This window comes from Sebastes umbrosus, chromosome 16, assembly GCF_015220745.1.
Source record: "Sebastes umbrosus isolate fSebUmb1 chromosome 16, fSebUmb1.pri, whole genome shotgun sequence".
NCBI classification, from domain to species: Eukaryota; Metazoa; Chordata; class Actinopteri; order Perciformes; family Sebastidae; genus Sebastes; species Sebastes umbrosus.
Window position 1 is genome coordinate 2,358,023 of NC_051284.1, and position 26,457 is coordinate 2,384,479.

A 26,457-nucleotide genomic window follows, 5' to 3' on the forward strand; every position below is an offset into this window, starting at 1 on the left:
GTTGCGTTATGTTGTTGCATTACGTTGTTGCGTTACGTTGCTTTGTTACGTTACGTTGTTACGTTACGTTGTTACGTTACGTTGTTACGTTACGTTGTTACGTTGTTACGTTACGTTGTTACGTTATTATTTGAACACAAACCATAATCTTTTTTCTAACCATAATCAAGTAGTTTTGTTGCCTAAACCTAACCAATCATTTCACAACATTAACCATGCGGCATTGTGCATTTCTGCAAGCGTGATATGAAGCTGATATGAAACATATTTATGGAACATATTTTTGGTTCAGAAACATAGACATTCAGTGTATCCCGTGGTTTGCAGAAACACATTTTTTCTGGGGTTGAAAACAACTTAGCTAACATTACCTGTGTTTGAACTCTAGTTTATTCTTAAGCTTTTAACTGGATTGGTGTAAGACATCACAAGCAGGAACTCCACCTTGGTGAAAGGAAACTGGACAAGTGATCAAATGAACATAAGAAGCAGATCAGTGAACACCAGACCCAAACCACTCAGCATCCACTGGGAAGAGGTCAAAGGTCATCGACCAGGAGTCAGTGATCAAGGAGGACATTCACCTTGATGCCAGACACCATCTTTGAACATCTCACCCTATATTACAACCACCTGTTACCACATGACCATAGTTTTCAGCCCGTAGTTTTAGTCATTGATACACTCGTGGCTATTTTAAGGCTCATTCTACCAGTTAGTGCAAGAACAGATCACGACAGATGGCTCGGTGGTTATTAACGGTGATTCAGATGCTCTCTGACAGATGACCTGGCATGACTAAGGTGTAGGTGACCTATATTCCATCCACACACACACACAAACACACCTCACCAACACGGTAACCTCGGAGAACATGTCGGGGGTGACTGCTGTCACCTGAAACATTTCCGTACATATGGCGGCTCAGCTCGGGCGGAAGCTGCTTCACATGGACTGCTTTCCTTTCTCCTCTGCCTCTTCCTTGCATTTTAAATACATTCATATACATACACACTCTTATATATTATATACAGTACCCACCAACATACTCACATAAGCCGCAACTACACATGTATGAAAAATATTTGCATATATTTACTAATGACTTTATCAGATAATTGCTGTGTGCTGATGAATAACAGCTGCCATCAGCTGATGATACAGATTCCTCACTTGTCATCTCCTCTGGCTCAGTCCAAACAGTAGAAAACATACACTAAAGTCATTTGAAAAGTCAACCTTTCACTCCCTTCCTTCCATATTCCAATTTTAACATGGAACTAAATGCCATAGTGAACAAGACTTGGGGGGGGGGGGCGGGGGTGCTCTGTTTTGTGTGAGAAGTATGACTTTTAAAACATTCTGTAATTCAGCCCCCCTTATAGACAACACAGAGACAAAACTAATGTTGAGGCAGTCGGCAGGGTTTCGCCCTCAGGGAGTCCGTTTGGGAAATGTCACGGACACGGAGGCTTTTCATCGAGCACTGTATTGCATATTCACCTGTGTAAAGACCCAATCACAGGTAGCGCCACGGCCGCCGTCGACTCCATCAAAGTCATTAAACGCCACAGAGAGGTGGCATTGAGGAACGTCAGAAAGAGCGGAAGAGGAGATGAAACTCAAACCACACATAACAAGTGCACTTTATTTTGTCTTTGTGGTTCAAAGTTTAAGGTGCTAAATTCAAAATTCAGAGCATTAATATTACGTCAAACAACTATTGTCTATGTAAAGATATAGAGGGGTAATGTCTACCTGAGCAGAGAATGAAGTCTCTCTCCCCCTGTGTGTGTTGTAATCAGAGTTTCTCTGTGCTTTGTTGTAGCCTAGTCGCACGGCAGTTTGTGAATTGTCATGAAATATAATGTATTAATTTGTGTACATAGACACGAATGTCCCAAATTTTTGTGATGGTCGGCACAAAATAAATTTGTATGTAATCCTCGTAATTGTGAAACATAAAGAATAAAGAGCGGCGAACGCTGCGTAGGGAGAACATCAGGGTGGGTGGGTCAAAAAACACCAGACTTTCGCCCAGGAAACCAGTGTTTGTGTCCCGTGTGAAACCAAAGGTCAAAGTAGATTTATTTGTCACGTAACTTCTGTACTTAAGTTACAGCACTTCCGGAGTTATTTTAACTCAAACTGCGATTTTTTTCCTAAGCCTAACTAAGTAGTTTTGTTGCCTAATCCTAACCAAGTCGATCATTTCCTAAACCTAACTAAGTAGTTTTATTTTAAAGACTGGGGTGGAAATTGACACATCATCAAGGTTGCTGGACATTCATAGGAAAAATATGCGTTATTGAAAGTCGTGCTGTGCGTCACAAAAAAAGGGAATTCATGTCTATGTACACAAATCAAATAGATTAATTTTCGTGACTATTTCACGAACTACCGTGAGACTGTGTTCTTTGTTGACATAGGTCATTCGGTCACGCATGCTTTTAGCGTATGTTACTGCATGTTCATGCATGTGAGCGTGCCCCACTGGCTAGCTCACTGCCGCCGCTCTGCACTGTGCTCCTACAGACAGTTACAGCTGATAACTCAGTCCAGACTGACGCCGTCATCGCCGAATTGTAGCATCCATCCTCCGGTTCCCTCCCATGTAAACACTGTTAGCTCTGTAATCACTGTTTTCGTAGATTGTGTTAGACTGTTAGCACCGTTAGCCGCTAGTTTAGTCGTTGCCATGTTGAGAGCAGTGTGGAGGCAACCCCTCAATGACAGATATACTCTGAATTTGTGATTTAGCGCCTTTAAATTGTTTTAAAGGTGGTAATGCTTTAAGCTAAATGCTTACGTCTAGCACATGTAACGTTTTTCATTTTCACTATCTTAAGATGGGTTCAGACAGATAGCGAAGTGAATGTTCGCCTCTTGTCATTTGTGCAAATCTGCAATGTTGGCTACAAACTGTACAGACAGTAGCTGTAAGCCATTGTCGTGTGTAATCACACCGCCTCTATAATTCACCTCCTCCACCTCATCCACCTGTTCTGTCTGGACACTAAATTATGGTTTGCTGACGAGACTGTAATTATTTTTCCATGTATTTGGTCATAAACTAAAGTATTGGACAAATATTGACCTGATGATGGCGATAGATGAAAAGTCAGAGGATCACCAGAGTTATCGAAATTTATCCTGAGGGGAACATGAATGATGAACCACATTTCATCACAGTCCATAAAGTAAAGTTAAAGTATATATTTCCCAAGTATACTTTATGTAGTAAGTATACCAGTATCAATGTACTAGTAGTATACTTATGTATACGCGTTTTGCTTTAATACTCCTTGGGACTAAATTGGCCCACTTTTTAGTTTATAAAAGTATACTTTTAAGTGTACTTTAAATGTAATGATAGTAAACTGTGAGTACACAACTAGTTTACATTCAAGTCTTATTTTGTACTGCAACTATACTATAAGTGTATTAATAGTTTACTAGTTTCATACTTGTAAGTGTACTACTTCAATACTTCTTGGGACGAAATAGGCCCACTTTTTAGTTTATAAAGGTATACTTTAAGTGTAAGTATTGTACTGATAGTTTACTAGTTTTATACTGGTAGCCCACTTTTTAGATTATGAAAGTACACTTTAAAGTATACTTTCAGTAAACTACTAGTTTAATAGTTTTTTATACTGCAAGTATACTTGTATACACAGTACTTGTAGTCCACTTTAAAGTTTATGAAAGTGCACTTTAATGTATATTCAGTAAAACTATAGTTAAATAGTTTTTATACTACAAGTATACTAACTTTTCTTAAGTATATCTTGATCAAAAGATTAAGTACAAGCATAAGCCAATTAAGTATATCTCTGATAAGTACATAAAAAGTAAACTGAAGGTATACTCTCTTATTGTAAGTTTAAAAGAAGTATACTAATAGCTTAATAGCTAGCTAAAGCTAATAGCACTTGAATAAACCTCCTTTTGGTAAGGGTAGTGTGGGTAAAAATAAAAGAAGTGTATGGTTTTTTCACAAATATCTGCTTCCACATTTAAGTAAAGAAACAGAGAATGTGTCAACATCAACAACATCCAGTTAAAAAAAAATCCTGAAACAGATTATCCTGCAGCCGCAACAATCAAACAGAGTTGTACCTGTGTTGATTTAGGGAGGGGGAAAAGTTCTAACAGTGTGAAGATCAATTAGGCAGAATTAAAGTGGCGCTGGCTTGGGAGAGCATGGCCGGGGGTCTCTGCGGTGGTCTCTCCAGATAATCAGCAGCCCAGGGCCCTCCATAATCACATGGAGGAGTGTTTGCGTTCACACACCGCTGCTAAAGAGAGGGATTAGAAAGTCACACAGCCTGATAAATACAGGGTAGGATGGAGAGAGGAGACAGATAGAGAGAGAGAGAGACAGAGATAGAGAGAGAGAGAGAGAGAGAGAGAGAGAGCTGGTAGGTGTGTGTGCTGGTGGGTGGGGCAGTTTAAGGTCAGGGAGTAGCTGCGTATTGGTGGAGCACGTCTGTTTTGTTGGAAACAAACTATGCAGGTTAAAAAGTAACACATTTAAAAGGCAGTAGTTAACTGGCTTCGATTCAGATATAGTTCCATATGAGCATTACCACGCGGTGCTAAACAATGACAAATGACTTTCCCATTTAGCGCGTAGGACCAAGGCTGGATTCAAGACCACAGACTAGAGGTGTTCATGTGGAAAAAAATAAGTGCTAGTACTCGTCTTATTCGGCCGCTATCAGCAATCTGCTGTCACTTATTCCTATTTATTCATTATTTCTTTAAGCGTGTTTTACTGTTTGAGTCATAATCAGCTGTGGTTTTATTGTTACAATATTATAATACTTGGGCTATGCCTCTTCTATAGCAGGCTTATAATACTCCAATAATATCCCAACGGGAACATTATAGGGTTAAGGTGGTGTGTTTGTATATAGTGTTAATACTAATACTAAGTGCTTTCCTGTGTTATTCGTAGAATCGCTCTATAATATATTACAGGATGTCTATAGGCTGGAATCAACAGCAGCCAGACAGACAGGCAGGCAGGTATACATGCAGAGCTGAGGTGTGTGAGCTCTTCATTCAGGTTTTAGGAGCAGAGTCCCAGTCAGGATGCTTATACATATTATACACAGACACATTCTGAATTTATACAGTTAATAAAAGATACTAGGAGATATTGGGTTTGAGGGTCCTCGCCCAAGAATATTTGAAGGTTTTGGATTCAAAACTATGCAATTTTAAAAAAACATTTTGGACCATTATTATTATTATTACGAGTTAAATGATTAATTTATTATTTACACATATCACAGCCTACAAGAGCAGATTCAGAAAAAAATTAAATAATGTTTCATTAATTACATTTGTTCACAAATAAAAAAAGTTATGACGAACAGTTTACTAATTATTTTACAAAAAGGATGTGAACATTGTATTGATGAATTACTGCACCCTCATTCTTGATCAGGTATTGCTACTCTTTGTCACTTCTTTTGTTCTTGTTGTTGCTGTTCTCTCTTTGTGTGGGTCAGTACGGGTCGTCCTCTGTTTGTACCAGGTATGATTGTCCTCAGTTCCCCATTTGCACGTCAGGTTTGGGGAAGTTTTCCAGAGGTCTGTTACTCCATTTCAAACCTGGACCTTGGGAAGACATTTACACCACAGCCCAAAGAGGCCCAATAATCCCAGGATTCACTGTGTTTATGGCTTGTAAGTTAATCAAGTGCAAATTGGTTTGTGACTACACACCACTACATTATAATATCAACTGAAATCAACAAGGGCCTTGAACCTAGTAATGTGTTAAAGACTAGTTTTGATATCCTTACAGTATTATGCTCTTGTGGAGTATATTCATATACAAACTTGTTTAATTTGTTTAAAAGCACAAGACTGGTGTTATTCTATATTTTTGATATTGTCAACAAATCTCTCAGTACTTTCTGACTTCCTGTCTGTGGCTCTCAGCTCCTACTGAAGACGTAAATCTTTAACAGCAGTTCAAAAATATGTAGTTTCATTTTTTTTTTTTAAAGGCTCAGTATTTTCCTAAAACACTAAATGTAACTAAATCACTGTAGTTTTTAATCAAACAAAACAGGAGCAAATAGTGGATTTGTTGGGAGCAATTTCCCCCAACAGTTGAATGAAAGCATTTTAAATGATATTGGATTCCCTCCCCAGAGCATGTTTTAATAATCCACTATTTCTTGTCATGTCACAATGAAACAATTATTGTCACTGTGTCATGTCATATTGTTTTGGTCAAGTCTGGATTCAGTTGGTGCTGATCTGCACACTGGTCACTGGTCACTGGTGAGCTGGTGAGCTGGTGAGCTGGTGAGCTGGTGAGCTGGTGCACGGTGCGATTTGTGATCGACAATTTTTGTTTTTTTGAATTCATACACTGATTTTCATTAAGTTATCAATAATATTGTCCTCAATTCTCAATATTCCCTTTGTGTTAGCTCGACATCGACCAGGCTACAAGCCAAATGTTGTGGATGAATTCAAATGCTCGACTGGTTTAACCTGCTCCCTGAACATCCGCAGATAAAGTCAAGTTTATGTAGAAAGCCATCAACCAAACTGCAGTACAAAAACAGAGCAATTTAACGAAAGACGAAGCACACACAAAATCTGTCTCTGCTGGCAATAAAAAGCCTGTTGAATCTGTTACCTCACATATAAAATCTACTCAAATACACTGGCAGGAGTGAAAGTAATTTACTGCGTGTGTGTGTGTGTGTGTGTGTGTTTAAGTATACAGGGTCAGAGGAATATTTAATGTTTTATTGACGCACTATTTTTGGAGCGTCTCATGTTCAGCCTCTTGTTTTCATTCCCGACTTTTATTTTGACTATTCCTTTTTTTAATCGTCTCTCCTGGTGAAACTCAATATAATTATCAAATCATAACTTCCCAAAATATGTTGATGTTGATGTTGTAATTACCCCCCCTCCCCCCCCCCCAAAAAAAAAAACAGCCCAACGTGTACAGTACATGACTGCAGTGAAGCGCCGGATAACAATGCATGTGTATGGCACCACCTCCCACTCCTTAAACACCAGGCGTCATTTTCATAATTGTTGTAATGAATACTTCAGCACTGGAGTAATACTGGAATAATTATTTTTGTATTTTTTCATAGGCCTTGTTAAATCTGCGTGTACTGCATGTGACACGCAAAGTCATTTTAAGGAATTTAGGACTAAATTAGGTGCAAAATGAAGAGAAAATATTAAGAAAAGTGACAGTTTTCACACCTTAAATTTGCACTTTTAACCCAATTTATCTTTATTTGTTCAACAATCAAATTCAAAAATGTAATTTAGTTGCATCGGGTTTACATTAATGTGTTTATCTGGTATTTAAAGATCAGCCAGCTGAATTAATTCTGATGGATTTCTCTCTTTGTCTGTTGTACCCCCTGCATTGTCAAAACTTCACAGTCAAACGCCTTAAATACAACATAGCTTTGTTTCTCACTGATGAACATGAAAACACATTCTCCAGTCTGACACACATACACACACAAACACACACACACACACACACACACAACTTGAGGGAGCAGATATTTGGTATACAACAGTGACATCTTCAGTCGGAGTGATGGAAGGCTGCAGACAGAGCGGGGAACAGAGACGTGGAACAATAGAAAGCATCTTAAAGCAGCTCGACGGGTAATTACTGCCATTTATAGAAAGAGGAAAGGCTTCTGTGAATATGCTCAAAGTGCATTCATTAACATTTACTCAGCGTTATTCCACTTCCACTGAATAGCAGCTAATACAAGATAAAGTGAATCCTCAGTTTGTTGTACAGTAAGAGCTGTTCAAGTTGTAGAAAAAGCAGCTGATTGACTTAATGCTGTTATATGTAGTGTGTGGCTATAACTGAAAGCATTTAACGACATCAACCAGGGGATTAAACCCTTATCGGATCAAATTGGGATTCTCCGTCTTAGAGAAATGTACTGCAGCTTCCTTCAATAGTGTTTTGCTACTGACTGAAATGTGTCCATATAAATACAAAAGTGTCTGGTCATGTTTGTAAATCCTAAACTTGACAATTTTAGACATATTTTATTCAGGCAAAGTTTTTGTATATCTAGACAAGTTTTTTTTTAAATGTATTATTTCTTTATTTTCTGTATGAATATATTCACAGATGTTTACACGAATAGGTGCAGAGAAACTAACCAGACTGTCCCCACGCTACCCCAACATCCATCCAGTGGAGGATTCCTGTGTGTTTGTGGCAAATCGTGTCACTCTGGTGACGGCGAAAAAAGAGAAGAATACTGCAAAAAAAATGTAATTGTGTTCTTATCTGTTCAGAGAGTATTATCTGTTCATGTCCTAATAATACACTTCCACAAAAAAAGGTCAAAGGTCACGGACAAATCCTCCTGTAGTGACTGACAGATTTCAATATTTACTCCCACAAATAATGTGCTAAACTTGTACCTTTAGAGGTACAGCAGCTCGTCACTGAGGCAGTACCCTCTAAGGTACAGACGTTGTACCCTTGACTCTGTACTTATTAGTGCCCTTGTGGCTTGTAGAGACCTTATAGAGACCTGTCTTGTACCTGGTGACAATTTTGTACCTTGATTTAACGGTACAAAAATGGACCTTTTAAAAAGTGTAAAAACTATTTTTTTTTACAGGGTACAGTAATACACTATAATAAAATATATATTAAAAAAATACTATACTGTATATACTATACTATATAATATATACTGTAAAAAAACACATTTTGTACCCTTCTTTAAGGTCCATTTTTGTACCGTTAAATTAAGGTACAACATTGTCACCAGGTACAACTCTATATATCGTTTTACTTATTTATCATTTATCACCATTTAAATGTCATAGTTCTCCTTAAACACAGTAAGAAATTAACATTACCTACAATTTCTTGTTGAGCAGAGACTGGCTGGTGATTTTTCAGAATGAACTTGAACCTCATAGGCTACCTCATTATCATTTCCATTTCCATTGTCAGGACATAAAACATTGTCTCGGTGTTTTAGACGATGCACGTCGTCTAAAGGACACATATTTAGTAAATGTTAACTGGCAGTCATTAAGTCATGTAATATATAATAGTAAAATTGACTTATTTCAACCTCCCCTATTTAACATTTATAAGCAGTATATCAACGCAATAACTGTTTTACAACAGCCTTTAATGTTAAATGATTATTAATGTATTTGTCAGCACCTGTATCTCCCCATATGAAGCATCTTTATCTGCTGTAGAAACATATCATGAATGCTGGATAACACCACATAGCATAATTATTTGTAATTATACTGATTTGTCTTTATGCATATTTAACACATTTATGAAGTTTTAAACTCGCCTGTGAATAATTTGTAGCTTTATAACACACGGTTAGGATCTGTTCATGTGTGTTATCATATACAGTATGATGCCATAAGCAGTCGTTAACTCTTTATACACCGATTATGGATGCTTCATAGGAGGAGTAATACTCATTGACAAATATATGAGTCGACGCTCGTCCTTATATTTGCTTACAACTACAGTATAGTGTGATATAATGTGTTAAGTGCTTACATGCTGCTTATAGATGCTAAATAGAGGGCTTAAAGTAAAGCGTGACCCCCTGACCTCTGGCATGCCAGGCAGAGAGTCTTGACACTGGAGATATCATAAAGTCATACTACATATAGAGAAATAAATTAATACAATACATTTTTTTTTGTACAAAAATGTGTGTACTGTTCAGACTCAACCAGGGTTTTGTTGTTGTTTGTTTTAACATTAAAATAAGCAAAACTCTTAACACAACCAAAATCTGGAAGGCACTTTTTATTATTATTTAACAAAAATATCAAAATAACAAATGAACCATAATTTTTTGCAGAATTCGATTTTGTTTTTTGTAGGATATGTATGCATTGTTAGTGTGTGTGTGTGTGTGTTTGTGTGTGTGTGTGTGTGTGTGAGACAGTCAGTAAAACGTCTCTTCAAAACACTGTTCCTACATTTAATATATACATACAAGCTGTGCAATTATCTTTTGTGTAAATTAATATTTTATGTAAAGACTTTTCCACCCTGACAAGAGACAAATTCAGAGGAAAAAAAAACAGAAAGACAAATCCTGAAATTCATTTGAAATGTATCATATGTGAGTCAGTAAATGTTTATGAGGAGACACTGAGCCGGGGAGGAAATCAATAACTTACACACCTCCAAATTTTAAAGCACTCGCATTGTTGATCAGCCTCAACAATATGACTTTAAAAAAAAGACACAATACGCCACTCGCATAACACTTGAAACTGGCATCTGAGATGTCATTTACATATATTAGCATATAAAGTAATTGGCACAGATGCCAAGGAAGCAGCCGCAAACAGATTAATTGTCATCGAGCAGTCGTGGTGACATAGTTAAAAATGAGCTCCTTTTAAGGCACCAATTATCAGAGAATTTCCAAAGTAACCTTTTTTCATCAGCGACTCCCTTCCCCACTGCTGTCGCCTCTAACACACACACACACACACACACACACAGAGTGGAAGACAGACATGTAATATGCATAGTATCAGCATCCTAAATGTATAAATATTGTAAATAGCTGTCTGTCGTCTTTCAAGTTGTGCCTTTGAAATCAGGCCGCGCCGCATCCCGCACTGAAAATGAGCACATGTGCCTTTGTTTAGCCTGAGACGAGAACAAACGGCGAATTCTCACACACGCTCATTGTGAGAATGCGTAATGAATTTTCACAGATAGAAATAAGAATGCCTCTGCTGGGGCTTCCATATGCTGTTTTCTTCTCTTTTTTCTTTTTTTTTATGAACACAGTTTAATGCTCGCTGAGCCCTGGTTTAGGCACAGGTATTGTTATGCTTCACGCATGTGTGTGTGTGTGTGTGTGTGTAAATGTTAAAATGGATCCGCCTCTGAACCTGAACATGTTCACATTTGACAAAGACCATCTTCTTCCCTCTCTATCGCTTTATCTCCACACTGATTTCAAAATAAGACACATTAACCATATTAAAAAAACACGCCTCTTCATGTATCAGCTTCAGTCTGACCCCTGTTGACCCCTTCAGTGTGTGTTTCAGTGTACCGGTCCTGATCGTCCTGAGCCGGGCTAACAGATTGTGAGCCGTTGTTTCTTTCCTCCCTGCTAATAATAATTGGATAGTGGCTCCATTTGTGAGGTTGTCTTTGGGAATGCAGAGCTAACAAATGAGCTAGTTTAAGCCGCCTGCACCTCGGAGAGCTTTAAACGCTCGCTCCCGGCAGCCACCGTGCAGCCATCTTAACTAATGTTGAGACGAGACAGAGAGAGAGAGCGAGAGAGAGAGAGAGAGAGAGAGAGAGAGAGAGAGAGAGAGAGAGGGGCTGATCCCACGAGGTGAGGAGAGGAGGAAGGGCAGAGTTTTCAAATCAGAACCTCCCAGATGTGTTGTTGTTGAAATTAGGGTTCAATATATTACCACAGCTGCAGAGTATAAGGCCTGGCATACCTGCCATGCTGTGGCTACTATCAGAACTCCAACATGTGAACATGAGGATACTAGTTGTCATCTGCTGCCATCTTGCTGTCTGTCTTGATCCGTCCTGTTATTCCTTTCCTCGCATTTTCTTCTTTTTCTTTTTTTTTTTTTATCCAAAGTCCTTGCTCACTATGAGTTGTGGCTAACTACCATGTGTTATGCTGTGGAATGATTTTGAAGTGCATTTACTGTACTTCAGTACAATTTTCAGGTACTTGTATTTTACTTTAGTATTTCCATTTTGAGCTACTTTAAACTTCCACTTCGCTACATTTCAGAGGGAAATATAGTACATTTTACTGCACTATTTGAAAGCTTCAGTTAGTCAGTAGATTAAATCATACATATATTGTAAAACATATGATCAACTTCTAAAATAAATATCTAAATCTATATACACAACTATATATATATAAAGTAGCTAACATTAGCCCCACCACAACCAGTTACAACATTAAAATAGTATTTAATACTCTTATCAACAAGGGAGTGGGCAAATATGCTGCTTTATGCAAAATGTATGTATATATTTATTAATGTAAATTAATTAACAACACAAAACAATGAGAGATATTGTCCAGAAACCCTCACAGGTACTGCATTTAGCATAAAACAATATGCTCAAATCATAACATGTCAAACTGCAGCCCAACAGGCAACAACAGCTGTCAGTGTGTCAGTGTGCTGACTTGACTATGACTTGCCCCAAACTGCATGTGATTATCATAAAGTGGGCATGTCTGTAAAGGGGAGACTCGTGGGTACCCATAGAACCCATTTACATATAAGGACGCTGGACGCCACCTTATATACCGTGGCAATGCACGTATTCGGTAGACACGTCCTCATTGGCCGGCTAAGTTTATGCAGATCTCAGTGGGCGAACATGTGTGTGTGATTGGAGGAGAGTATTACCCATAGAATCCAGTAGAGGTCCCCGCCTGTGCTTATAGAACTAGGGTTACCATATCGTATCATTCGTTATTGCACACAAAATGACTTACAAATTGCTGTGTTATTTATACGGCATTTGGTGAGACACAGGAGGAGTCTCTCCTTTTTAAAATGTCCTGGACACCAAAGTGTATATAATAATGGAAAGCACACACACACACACACGCATACATACACAGGTACACACTTCCACACTTTCTGTCAGTGCTGAAATTCCAAACAAACTCTTGTTTCCCGACTCGGTGCCAGGGGGAACTCCTTTTTTGTCACCACACAATTACTTCTTTCTTCACATTCTCCATTTTCTGCCATGTCAAAATGAAAAAAAAATGTGTGTGTGTTCAGGGCTCCATTTGACTGTGTATGTGTGTGTGTGTGTGATTTTGAGCTGTATTCTGTACTGATGTTGCAGAAGCAGCCATTGAAATATTTGCATGTGTACATGTAAATATGGGTGTGCGGTTGTGTGTGTGTGCGTGTGCTCCCATGTGTGTTTATACTCCTTAATGATTTTCTAATTCAGGGCCAGCAGGAACCTGCCTTTATCTCTATTAGTTTAGTAGCCGGGCAAACAAAGAGAGTCTGTGGACATGGCACCGCGCCAGAGGAAGACTCAGCTGTAAAAGCACTTGTCCATCTGCGTCTCCTCCTCCCGCTCCTCCTCCTCCTCCTCCCCCACTCTTATTCCTTCTCTCTGGGCGTGAAAGATGGGGAGGGAAAAAACATCTTGATACGAGGCTCAGCAGTCCACATACTCAGTCTAGAGGTATTGATTGTTCCACTTGCTGATCAAGTGCAAAAAAACAATGTAGTGTGGATTAGGGGACAGAGTGTGTGTGTTTGTGGAATCAGTAAATTAGTTTTGCTTTGCTGAAAGTCTGGCACCTCTATCCTGTCTAGTAAGATATTACAGCATGACGTTCCCATGAGATGTACAGTGATTTTACACATCAAAATGTTCAAGAAGGAATCAGACGCTGAAATGTGATTAATATCAAGTCAAGAACATTTTAAGAAAATGGTCAAAAGTGGAACATTCTGCACATAAACAAGGACTAGACTGTGTCAAAGATACTGCATACGACTGATGTGCTTTTTGGAAATTGCAATGAAGCACAGCTGGGGAAAAGGGGTGAAATGCATTAAAAATATCAGTGTCACTGAAAGGGCGAATGAGTTATTCACCTATTTTTACCGCAAGCAAGATTACTACAGTTTCAGTGTCTAGATATCTGTAGAATGTGTCATAGACAGTGAAGGTGATCTTTTGAAGTATATTGATATCATATCAGCAACATTACTACAGTTTCAATATAGTAATGTAGAATATGTCACGGACATGAAAAAACAGTACATATTTATTTTAAAATAAACACTTCCTGCTTTCGTTTCAAAATAAAAGCCTCAAGTGTTTTTTCTGTGGACAGAATTCCTTCATTTATTAACACAAGGCTTTTATTCTGAAATATTTGCAGGACAGTATTGTAGAACATGCAGTGAAGTGCAGAGCTCCATAATTGAATATAGTATGGGGTTTTAATTGTGGATTATTACTATTATTTACAAATTACCACCTGTTACTTAATCTTTTTCTGTCTAAAATAAATATAAATGACATTTATAATGAAATGAAATGACCATTATGAAAGGCAAACTCTATGTAGAAAGAAAGGGTCGGCAGCAGCAGCTGCAGCAGAAACGCAGCAGAAACTCTGCCGGTGTGGAAACCCAACGCGTGAATAACGCAGCCGTTCAGCGAGGCAGCCGTCAGGCGCTGCTCATGCAGGCAGTGTGGACACGCCGTCAGACATTGAATTAAAAAAAATAATGCAAATATAATTAATCAGTTAAGAATAAAGGGGCAACCATGTGACGCACCTAGAGAAACAACCAATAAGATATAGGGGTGGGAAAAAAAATGTATTCACATATGTATCGTGTTTTTTTTTAAGATTTTGAAATCCATTTTTTAATGCCAGAATCTAAATATTTGCTTCATTTGAGTGTATTCTAGAGCCAGTTTTCAAAATAAGGTGTTAACAAAGGGAACTGTATGTACAAAATATATACATTGAAAAAAGATTGATTGAATTATATTCACCAGAAGTATAAAACATTACATGTCCCTTATAAATTAAAAATAAAATACCACTAATTTGTGAGGGAAATGTCTTTATTCTTTGATTTTTGAGTTGCTGGAAAAACTTTAATAAATAAATCTAGACAATGACCGATATATTTGACTTCAGGACATCTCTGACTATATACATGCTGAAAATTAAACATTTTTACTTTATTACTTTAGATATTCTCCAAAGTAAAAGTCCCTAGAAGTGTATGATTCAACTTATGGTAAAGTGAACAAAAAATGCAATAAATCATAATATCGAATCGCAATACTTAAAAATCCCAATACATATCGAATCGGCACCCAAGTCTCGTGATAGTATCAAATCAGGAGATAGGTGTAGCGTCCCAGCCCTAATAAAATAAGCAGTACATATGATATGAAAGCTTGAAAATTACATCAAAAATATAACCCATATGTCAGAAAACAAGCTAATATGAATGTAATTCATGAGCTTCACTGCTGTGGGCACAAAGAGCTTTGAACACATCCTGTTGAGTATCGTAAACCGCTCACTCAACACACTTTTTAAACTGCTAAAAAAACACCCAGTCAGGACCAATTACTGAACCTGCCTCTTCACTGAACTGTTTGTTATTGCAGTAGTTACTGCAGGAAAATAGAATAATCATTACAATTTGAACAGTGCAGGAGATATTTGAGCAATCCAGAAGAATCCCCCTGTTTACTCTTAACCTTCACATGTCACCACCTACACTGGTTGCTCTGTTTATTCCAGTGACAGATGCATACCAAGTACATTTGCCCAAAAAGTTCTAAAGAACATGAGCGTTAGAGTCCTTCTCTCAGACTAACACTACAAAAAGTCACCTCAGAGTATTTCTTACACTCTGACAAACATATTCATTGTTTTATAGACACCTTTTTAATAATGAATAATAAGTGTATAGGGAAACATCCTTTTGGTTCCAGCAGGTCACATGATCAGCAAATTCAACTTTGGCCACCAAAGCAAACCTCCCTCCCAGCTCAGAGCTGACAGACACTATCCAACACTCCAACAAGATTAGTTTGTGATGGGTTGTGGTCACCCACTGGCATTTACCAGTGTACCAGTGTGTGTGTGCTGGTAGGATGTGTGAGTGTATCCTGGGTCTGTCTGGTATTCTGTGTGTGTGTGTACAGTATGCTCACAGACACACAGCAGCATGTGTGTGTGAGAGAGGGTGAAAGTGTGTTCCTGAGTCTCCTTTGACCCCTTTGGCTCCTGTGTATGGTATCCCTCTTTCTCTCTCTCCAGAAGGCAGTGGCTGTGAACTCTGACCCCCCCCACCCCATCATCAATACACACACTCACACACGCACGCACACACACACACACACACACACACATACACACACACACACGCACACACGCACACACACACACACACACGCACACACGCACACACGCACGCACGCACACACACACACACACACACACACACAGACAAACCTCCCAACTTCCACCAGCAGAAGGTTGCATAGCTGTTCTCCACATGCCTGCCTCACCCATCCAGCCCCCCCACATCCTCCTCCTCCTCCACCTCACCTACCCCCGGTGTTGGCAAAGGTATCTGGGTGTGTGTGTGTGTGTGTGTGTGTGTGTGTGTGTGTGTGTGTGTGTGTGTGTCAGGCGGGCTGCTGCGTGGTGAGCGTGCCCTCTGTCATTCACGCAGAGCAGCCCTGTCCAACTGTCACTTCCTGACAGGCCGATAATCAATCTCTTTATTAACTGCTCTGCTGCAGACCGCCGCCACTGAGGGGAGGAGGGAGGGAGGAGGGAAGAAGGGAAGAGGGAGGAGGGAGGAGGAGTTGAACGGAAAGGAGGGAGAGAGGAGAAAAGAGAAGAGCATGCTGCAGCTTGAAAGTTGAGAGTTTGTTTTTTGTTAAAAAGGTTCATTTTTAAAGCAGCTGGAGTGGTTTTATGACTGGTAGTTAATTATAATATAATATAATAATATAATTATAGAGTATTGTGATATAATAATAGTCAATTATTATTAATGACGGAAAGGGAATATGGCAGTGTCTTTTAAAGCTTTTAAAATTGTGTATATACAGTATTTTTTTTCTTTTAATTTCACGTCTTTGTGTTGTTCTGTAGGGTTTATATTTGCAGCCCCGTCTCCTAAAAATTACGTTCCCATTCGACGGAACTGCATTGTGAATAACGTTTCGAGGGAAACGTATTTTGTCGCCAATTTCATTTGTTTGTAACGTATCAAATATACTTTTATAAGTCTGCGGAAGTCTGCGTAGGGAGGAGGTCGGGGTGGACGGTTCAAACAAACAGCAAACTTTCTCCCAGGAGAGACCGCTGTTCATGTTCCGTGTGAAACGAAAAGTCAAAGATCACTTATTTTAATTTACGTCTGTAGCTTTATAACGTAACAAACAGAGTCCTTTTAATCAAAAACTAATTTATGGTGTTTTCTACTAAACTCCCCGTCAAAAAAAGCCCCAGATCGGAGGCAAATCGGCGTTGGCTCACCGCTCGCACATTTGCGTTCGAGAGCTAAGTGTGAACTGTTCGAAGACGTGAGCCGATGCCTTGTACATTCCCGATATCTAGCATTCTAAATATCTGGACCTGTCGGGGACTCCGGCCACGAGCTACAGCAAATGAGAGCGGGTGACACTAGTTGAAGGGAAACCTGGGGGAGGAGGGGTCACCTCTAACAACAGGAACTTACTGTATGTTATATTTTGTGAACACGTGCCAACGACAACATCTGCAATGTGTCTCGCGTATGCTACCATGTCCATTTACCGTGTATTTCTTGCCTGTTTTTGTGACAAAACGTAGTTTGAAGACCTCATCGGTGGATTCCTCCTGGGGAAAATCTTGTAGTTTGTGACCACCTCCTGTCGCCGGCAGGACGACTTCAAGACTCCCGATTACAAGACGGCCAGTTGTGTAGTTGTGGAGAAAATACGTTTCCCCTCGAAAACATAATTGAGAATGCAGTGTGGTTGTATGGGAACGTAATTTTGTAGGAGACACGGTTGATATTTGTTTGCTTGTCGCTGGTTGATGTTGATTGTTTGGTTAAATCCGAGCAACAGCCAATGGAAAGCTGTGGTCCCTCTTCCTCTGTTTCACTGGGACTTTAAAGCTGCGTTAACTGGTTGGTTGGTTGGTTGTCTTTATATTGGCCACTTGGGGACGGTGACACAAGCTAAAAACACAACACACAACACTATTACCTCAAGCTTTTATGGTCAATATGTTAGCAAACACTTGTCTGTTTACACATCCAGCAGACACAGAGCAACATGAGCATACATTTGGAATTGTGTCTCTGTCCAATATTACAATACTCCTTCTCCTTTAAGCTCTGCTTTGGTCTCAGGAGAAAGAAATGTGTCTGCTTAGCTTCTAAATGTTCCACTATTTCTCAAAAGTCTATTTTAGCTGTGGTAGCTGTTGCTAAGAGAAGAGAACATTTTTGTCAACATTCAAAGGAATATGCAGATTTAAGTGTTGTGATTTATTGTCGAATAAGATTAGGTCAACTAGCAACAGTCTTTACAGCTACACTGATTCCATCCACAGTCGTCGCTATTTTCGTTGCCATTTTTCTGGCTCTAGCATAGGAAACTGATGTCCCTATTTTCAATCAAGCCTAGAAAACTTGTGACCTCTTTCACACTATAGACTAAGACGTAATCACCGTGATGTCACCCGTTGGTTTGTTGACTACGGTTTTGAAGCCTCGAGTTCAGCATTTTGGCCGTCGCCATGTTGTTTTTTTGCAACCAGCGTGACACGAGAAGGTGGAGCAAAGTGCAACCAAATGCTGAATAAGACATTTTTAGGCGACCAAAATGTTACAATTAACTTTCAGCTTTCCATTAACTACATTGTAAACTCAAAATGAAATGCTCAGAGAAAGTGCTGTGGTGACGTAAATTAGTTTAAAGAGCAAAAGAGACACACTGGGCGGGAGGGGAGGTGGATGGCTTTCATCCAGGACACCACTGTTCGTGTCCCGTGGGTTAAGTTTCACTTTCACTTTACAATCAGCTGATCGTTCATGTCCTGTGTTCACAACGTCAAGTCACATTTTTACTGTACAACCGTAGTGATTTTAAGTCAAACCATGTTGTTTTTTCCTAAACCTAATGAAGTGTTTTTGTTTAAATCACTACATTAAGCACGTGTTTACTGCGGTCTGACAGAGCATCAGTATGTGACGAGTTGGGAGGTTGCCGCCTGTTTCACGCGGCATAGTTATTTGTCTATTTATTATCATAGAAAATATGCTAATAAATATGATTATATGAAGAATATTTAAAGAGAAATATTTTTGAGGGTGTTTGCGTGATTGACAGGTGTTTCAATGATGGTGGCACTTGTTTATCACACCTCAGGCTTCTCTCCCTTTGCTAAACCAGCAATTGTCACTACCATAAATGGATCTTTTGAAAATCGCTGGTCTCGGTGTCATAATCTATTTCCCTGTGTTTAAGAAGACAAAGCAGAGAGTGATGACAGGAGTCATCAGAGAGGCTGGCTTGATCTGCTGTCCAGACCTGCTGCTGCTGCTGCTGCTGCTGCTGTTGGTTTTTGGGATGCTGGGCTTTCCTGACAGCATCACACCCGTCATCATAGCGATAATTTATGAGGCGGGAAAGTGCATCAGTGATTCTGGCGACCAGCAGCAAGCCAGGAGTCAGCACACTGCCTGTCCTCTGCTCTGTCCTTTTATTCTCCACCCTTTCATGTGTTCCTTCTGTCACTTCTCTACTCCTCTCTTCTTCTTCTTGTCCTCCTATCCACATTTAGTTTGGCCAAATTGTGCAGTGACCTTCTGATCTTTATGTTAGTTGGAGGGGCTTTTTTTCTTTTCTGTGAATAACCAGAAATACACACTGTAGGTACCACAAGGCTATTCCAAATGTAGGAAGGAGGAGCAGATAAAGCAGGTTGAGGTAAAGTGGGTACCACAAAAGTAAATTGCAACCAGTGGGCAACTGGTGCCTTAAACTTACATTCTTTCTAATAGTTGTCTAAGAAGCCGTTGAAAAACAGACAACATCAGTAATGTGTCTGCCGTATGGTATCACGTCATTTACCGTGTTTTCCTTGCCTGTGTTTTCGTGACAAAACGTAGGTTGGAGACCTCATCGGGGATTCCTCCTGGTGAGAGATCTAGTAGTGGGTGACCTCCTGTCTCCGGTCAGTCATTTAATGTGAAAACCATGAAGACTTCAAGACTCCCGATTACAAGACAGCCTGTTGTGTAGTGTGAACAGTACAGAGATCAGACAACTTTGAAAGTTGTGTAGTGTGAACTTAGCTTAAACAGAGGCTGGTTTTATTCAAATTGCATTTGGACTCAACTTGACAGCATGTATAGCCTACATTTCAAGGAACGTAAAAGCATTCAACAAATTAACTGTAATAAGACTAGCGTAGTCCTAATAATTCCAGATGTTTTTGGCTGGACCGCAGTGACTGACTGAGTGATGAAGTTACAGGATTGATCGGCCGACTGTTGGAGTTTCCTCATTGGCCGTTGCTCTTTCAAAATGAAAAGGCGGAGAACAGCTCTGTGTTTAGGTTTTCTGGGGAGCGTGCCAGCGGTTCAGTTTATCATAACATAGTGCTGTTGTTGCAAATGTGCTATTGTTTATGTTTGTTTAAGTTATGTTATGTTGTTGCTTCGTGTTACCATGCATTAACACCAAGCGCATAGCAAATTTTTGCTTCGTTTTTCTCCATTTCCTCCATCAACCATGGAAGAAATAACCACTGTTAATGCTTTGTACATGTTGGTGAAGTCCAGATATATCAGAAAACCAAACGCCGTCGTGTCTGGGTTCATAACATCACCCGGCGGTGAGCTGTATTCACATACAGCACCATTGAACTGACTGTATGTAGCAAGCCACACGTCACTACTGCGGTATGAACCCAAAATAAACAGACTGTTGCTGTGATCTAATTGCAATAAACGGATCAAAATGATGCCGAAATAACGACATTATGATGCTGATTAGTAAAAAGTCTGAATACATGCTTTGTCAGGTCTGTCTACAACACGACAAGCAAACAACTTTTAAAATGCTTGTTTTCTGAATGGAGTTCTGATCGATCAATACTAGGCTATGCTAACATTGTAGCTGCTCCATTAACACTCCATCTATCAATAAATATGGCAGCAACAACGTCAGTGATGACAGCGGGAGAATCTCAACGCTGATAAACTTTCGCGAAGTATGTATATATTGTTACACACCACTTATATGATGAATGCTTTTGATACACATGCTTTAATAAAACACTGAAATACTTTGAACCTTGCATACTGTATGTCATGCTAATACCTTTTCACCTCGTATAAAATGTATAATATACTGACTAGTAAATGTTACCATTTACTATTACTGAATGTAATTTGCTTCATTATAAGTTGTCTTTTTAGCCACAAATTCACAGACTGACCATATACAGTCCAGCCAGATACTCGGTTTTGACCGAGTCTTGCTAACTTACCAGTGTAAAGCTTTCATTAAGTGCTTCAACTAAAAAATAATGAACTTATTGCTATGTGTGCTGATATACACTTTGTAATGATACAGCACAATTTTATAATTTATAGCAAATTATTGTGCGGACCCTCTGACAGAGTGCCACGGACCCCACTTTGAGAATCACTATTTTACACAAATCAAGGAGAGGGAGAGAATTCTCAAGGTTTTTTATCATCATTTGTCATCAAAACAAAGAAAAGGAAAACCTGTTTTCCCATCTGGTAATTTTAGATCTGAGAGACAGCAAATACATTTTTGTCATTCAACTAATCCTGCCGCCTGATTCTGATTGTTGTATTTTTGTGTCTGATCAACAGGATGAGTTTCTGATGGAGACTCAGACGAGGCTTCGGTCAGAGATCACTCAGCGCTGCCTCGCCAACGCCAGCCGCTCCCTCCTCACCGCAGACGCCTCTGAGACTTTACCCGCCGAGGCCGACGGACGAGCTGACGACATGACTACAGCCTGAGCTCACACACACACACACACACACACACGCAGAGGAGGAAAAATGGCTAACCTTGTACAGATCACCTCAGAAAGCACTCATGGATTCAGTCATACAGACGCTGTGCCCCAGTGTCCCAAACCCAAACAGCTGACTAGCAGATATATGCGAATAATAATTCTATCGCAAATAATGATAACCATAAAACTCCAAATCCGGGTAATAAAGGCGGAGTAGAGCTCCCTAATGAAACGCCAGCCTCCCCGCTGCTTCCCGCCTAATGTTCCCGCCGAGCCGCTCGCCACTTTCCATAAAGCAATTTTGCAAGCCCACTTCAAACGTGAATCACCTAGAAATGAAGAGATATGCCCTCCCCACCCCCCCACATCCCCCCCACCCCTCTGAACTCCCCCACCTTCACCCCCTCCACTCCCTACGACACCCACACCGGATCTCCGTCTGTGTGTCTATGTCGCAAATCCCTGTTTGCTTGTGTTCCATCATCACTTAATGTTCACAGTGATGCATTGCGGGACACTCCTCAGAGGTGTGTGTGTGTGCGTGTATGTGTGTGTGTGTGTGTGTGTGTGTGCGTGTGTGTGTGTGTGTGTAGGGATGTAGCGTCATTACTCTGACAGAGGTAGCAGCCATGAACTCAGCCAAGTTCCATCTGCATTAATCAGAGAGAAGCGCAGGCAGGCAGACGTTCAACAGCAATACAAAGTGAAACAATTGAGCACATCCAGCTCCAGTGTGTCTGTCTGTCCGTCTGTCTGTCTGTCAGGAGGTCTGCGTGGTGGTACACACTGCTGGAAGAGCAGAGGGACGGGCTGGGTTATCATCACACACACAGGAAGCCTTATGTGCTGTTTAACTGTTATTTCAGTGGTTTGCTGCTTAATGTTGTCCATCTAGTAAACTATCAACCCGGTCTCATGGAAGGCGTAGAAATACCAGGACATTACACGGACGTTCCACGTGTCATGAGTACGTATTTTAGCCTTTTTTTGCGTGCCATTTGTACGCCACGCAAGCGTCCACAGGCAAGAAAACCATTAACTTAGGTTCAGGGGTCAGCAACCTGCGGCTCCGGAGCCACATGCGGCTCTTTAACTCCTCTCCAGTGGCTCTCTGTGGATTTTTAAAAATGGAAATGAATAACTGTTTTTTGTTTACATTTTCAATTTTATTTATCATTGTTGTAGGTCTATGGTACGACGGTACGACGGAGTATTAGGGCCACATTGAGGAAAGAAATTAAACTGAGATTTCGAGGATAGAGTCATAATATTACGAGAATAAAGTCATAGGTTTACAAGAAAAGAAGTCGTAGTATTATGAGAATAAAGTCATAATATAAAGTAGTAATTTTATGTATTATTTTCTTTTTTTCTCTTAAAGTTATGACTTTATTCTCGTAATATTACGACTTTTTTCTCGTAATATTATTACTTTTTTCCTCGTAAAGTTATGACTTTATTCTCATAATATTATGACTTTTTTCCTTGTAAAGTTAAGACTTTATTCTTATAATATTACCACTTTGTTTCTCGTAAAGTTATGACTTTATTCTCGTAATATTACCTCTTTTTTCTCGTAATGTTATGACTTTATTCTCCTAATTTATTTGATTTACTTTATTCTCACTCCCAACTCGTCAAATACTGCGGCTTGGTTAGTGCCCCTCGGCATCGGAGACCGCCACATGGGGTACCCCTCTGGCGTAACTTTTGGACGGACCAGGGATGGCGTGTAAATATACGCACATTACATGCATAGTGTTCTTTCAATATAAACTTCTGTTTTCAGAAGAAGTTAGGTTTAGGCAACACAACCACTTAGGTAGGGTTAGGGAACGGTCATGATTGACGTTAACTTCACTGACAAGTAAGTCAACATTACTTTTAGTTTCACACGAACACCGGTATCCTGGTTGAAAATCTTGTGTTTGTTTAAGGCGTAGTTTTATTGCACGCTAAATGCCTTGCGCATTATCGTGGCATTTATACACCTTTTCGTGCTAACGGGCTGAAACTACAGGCCTTTCTCAATACAGACTAGCCCGAGTCTGAACACATGTTTTTGTTCAGTCCAGACTCGGCACGTTGAAGGAAGGAGAAGAAGGAGGACACGCATTTACACTTTAGCACAACTGTACACCTGTTATCTTCCCTGTAATGTCTGTTTACAATCAATATAAATCTCATATCATACACTACTCTGCCTCTGTGTATATTAACTTTTATGTGGTGCTGCTTCAGGAGTTAACTGACCAGTAAAAAAAAGAATCGTAAAATTACGTTCAGACGAACCAATTTGCCAGCAACAAATACTTTAAAGGTCCCATATCGTGCTCATTTTCAGGTTCATGTTTGTATTTTGTGTTTTTACCAGAACATGTTTACATGCTTTAATGTTCAAAAAACACATTATTTTCCACATACTGTCTGTCTGAATACACCTGAATTTACCCTCTGTCTGAAACACTCTGTTTTAGCGCATTTTGACGGAATTGCAACAGAATTGCGTTGCTAGGCAACAGCTTGGGTCCATGTTTACTTCCTGTCAGCTGATGACATTCAAATACACTGCAACCAGGAATAAACTGGGACACATTTAGAATGTTTACATTTAAAATTGTGTCAAGGGTCTAAATATTGTATATTTGTGACATCACAAATGGACAGAAATTCTGACAGCTTGTTTCAAATGCAGAGTTTCTGAATACGGGCTGTGTGTATTTCCCTGTGGATTGAATGTTTCGATACTTTCACAGTATTTATATAGGACTTAAGCCTGCTCTATATTAAAAAAACAGGAAAATTGCACTTTTTTACAATATGGGACCTTTAATTACTAAAGGGCTTGGTATTTGTGATACATCAAAAACACACATAATCTGTTTCACTGTAAGGGAACACAGGGCTGCTTACTGAGAAGACGTTAACCTTGTCAGTGTGCTGACTTATGTTTTGCTGATTATCATAAAGTGGGCATGTCTGTAAAGGGGAGACTCGTACCCACCCATAGAACCCATTTACATTCACATATCTGGAGGTCAGAGGTCAAGGGACCCCTTTGAAAATGGCCATACCAGTTTTTCCTCGCCAACATTTAGCGTTAAGCTTGGAGCGTTATTTATCCTCCTTCACAACAAGCTAGTATGACATGGTTGGTACCAATGGATTCAATAGGTTTTCTATTTTCATATGATACCTTCACTCTAGCTTTAAAACTGAGCCCGCTGCAACTTAAAAGTCTCAAGATGCGTTAAAGAAATTAGTGGCGTTAAAACGAATTTGCGTTATGATCGCGTTAACTTTGGCAGCACTATACTTTTTTGTAGTGGTAAATTTCTCCAGAACTGGTTGAACTGGTCTAACAGGTAGACATATAATCTCAAATCATAACTGTTGTGAGGAAATTGGATTGCAAGGTCAAATATCTTTGCTTTAAAGTGTCACATGAAGAAAAGGTTGAACCACGGCTGTAAGTCACTGGACTGTTTTTATTATTATTATTCAAGAACAAGCTCTTCCATAATGTTGTGGCCTGAATGCTGCAGGGCGTCAAACTAAGTAGAGAGCAGATAAAGTAGCCCCCCCCCCCCCCCCTCCCCACCCACCACCACCACCACCACCACCACCACCACCACCACCAACACATCACCTGTGAAAGATCCAATGATTGACAGATGAGATCAGACGAGTGGATTTAGCAGGGGAGATCTCTGCCTTCCCTCTGTGGGATCTGAGATTCACACCCCCCAGTGCACCCGTACCCCCCCCACCGTGACCCCCACCCTACCCCACTCTCCACACACACAATCCACACACCCTCCCAGATAACACTCCACTGCCCCCAAGACATAACGGGAGGTGGATGTGATTTTTCTGTGTGTGTGTGTGTGTGTGTGTGTGTGTGGGAGCAGACTGACAGCAGCATGTGGCCAGCAACGTGACTCAACCTCCGTACCCCCCCACCCCCAACTTAACCTGATGTCTCAGCTCCTTACCTTCATCCACCTTCATCCTCCTCGACCTCCTCCATCATAACCCATGTGGGCATGGCGGCCTCCCAACCTCCCTCTCCTCCAGCCAAAGTGGCCCCAGGACTGGTTTCAAGCCCAAAAGCCGAGCCCACTCATCGGATCCCTGCCCCTCCCCCCCAACCCCCTATCTCCAACCCTCCCTGAAGCCCGGGCGATCTGAACCTGATCCAGTCCTGATGGCAGAGGCAGAGGAGGCAGATGCCTGGGCAGTGGGAGCAGGGCAGCGTCCATGACAGGACCGGGCCTACTTTATCATAGTTAGGAAGGAGTGAGGGCAAGGCATGAATATCAGCATACACACATCCAGTAAACACACACACACACACACACACATGCAAAATGCACAATAAAGCACATTACATCCTCATAAAGTAGCCTATATTTTACTTTTCTGTGCTTCCACGCATTTTAACTTCTAAAAGTGTTTTTCATGATGCAATCAGTTGCGTCCTCTGTGTAAGGTGTTATAATTCCTATTAACCCCTTACCATTCAGCCCTCTTTTTATAGAGGGGTAAGGGTGGGGTACAGGGGGTGTTTAGGGGGAGATTGCAGGTCAACAGTAGATGTCACATAGAAGTGGTGTACATCATCTGAAAGCTGGGAACCTGAAGATTTATTTGAGATGCAGCTCAGCACTGTGTGTCAAGTTGTTCTAGTCATAAATCAGAAATAAACATGAATTAATAAATGAATCAATCAATTAAAATGAATTGTAAAAGTGTATAAGGGTTTAGAACATCATGATAGAAGTATATGATGGTCATCCCCATGCTCTATTGT

At 40.1% G+C, this 26,457-nt stretch overlaps 1 protein-coding gene across 1 annotated transcript in view; it reads left to right on the forward strand.

Moving 5' to 3' along the window:
- The window catches only part of si:dkey-288a3.2 (protein phosphatase 1 regulatory subunit 37), a 90,496-nt gene extending 67,487 nt beyond the window's left edge, over window positions 1–23,009 (forward strand). The window contains exon 11 of the mRNA XM_037796185.1: window positions 21,493–23,009. Coding sequence (XP_037652113.1) covers window positions 21,493–21,645 — 153 coding nt within the window. The 3' untranslated portion in view covers window positions 21,646–23,009. The remainder of the gene's footprint in view (window positions 1–21,492) is intronic.
- The last annotated feature ends 3,448 nt before the right edge of the window (window positions 23,010–26,457 follow it).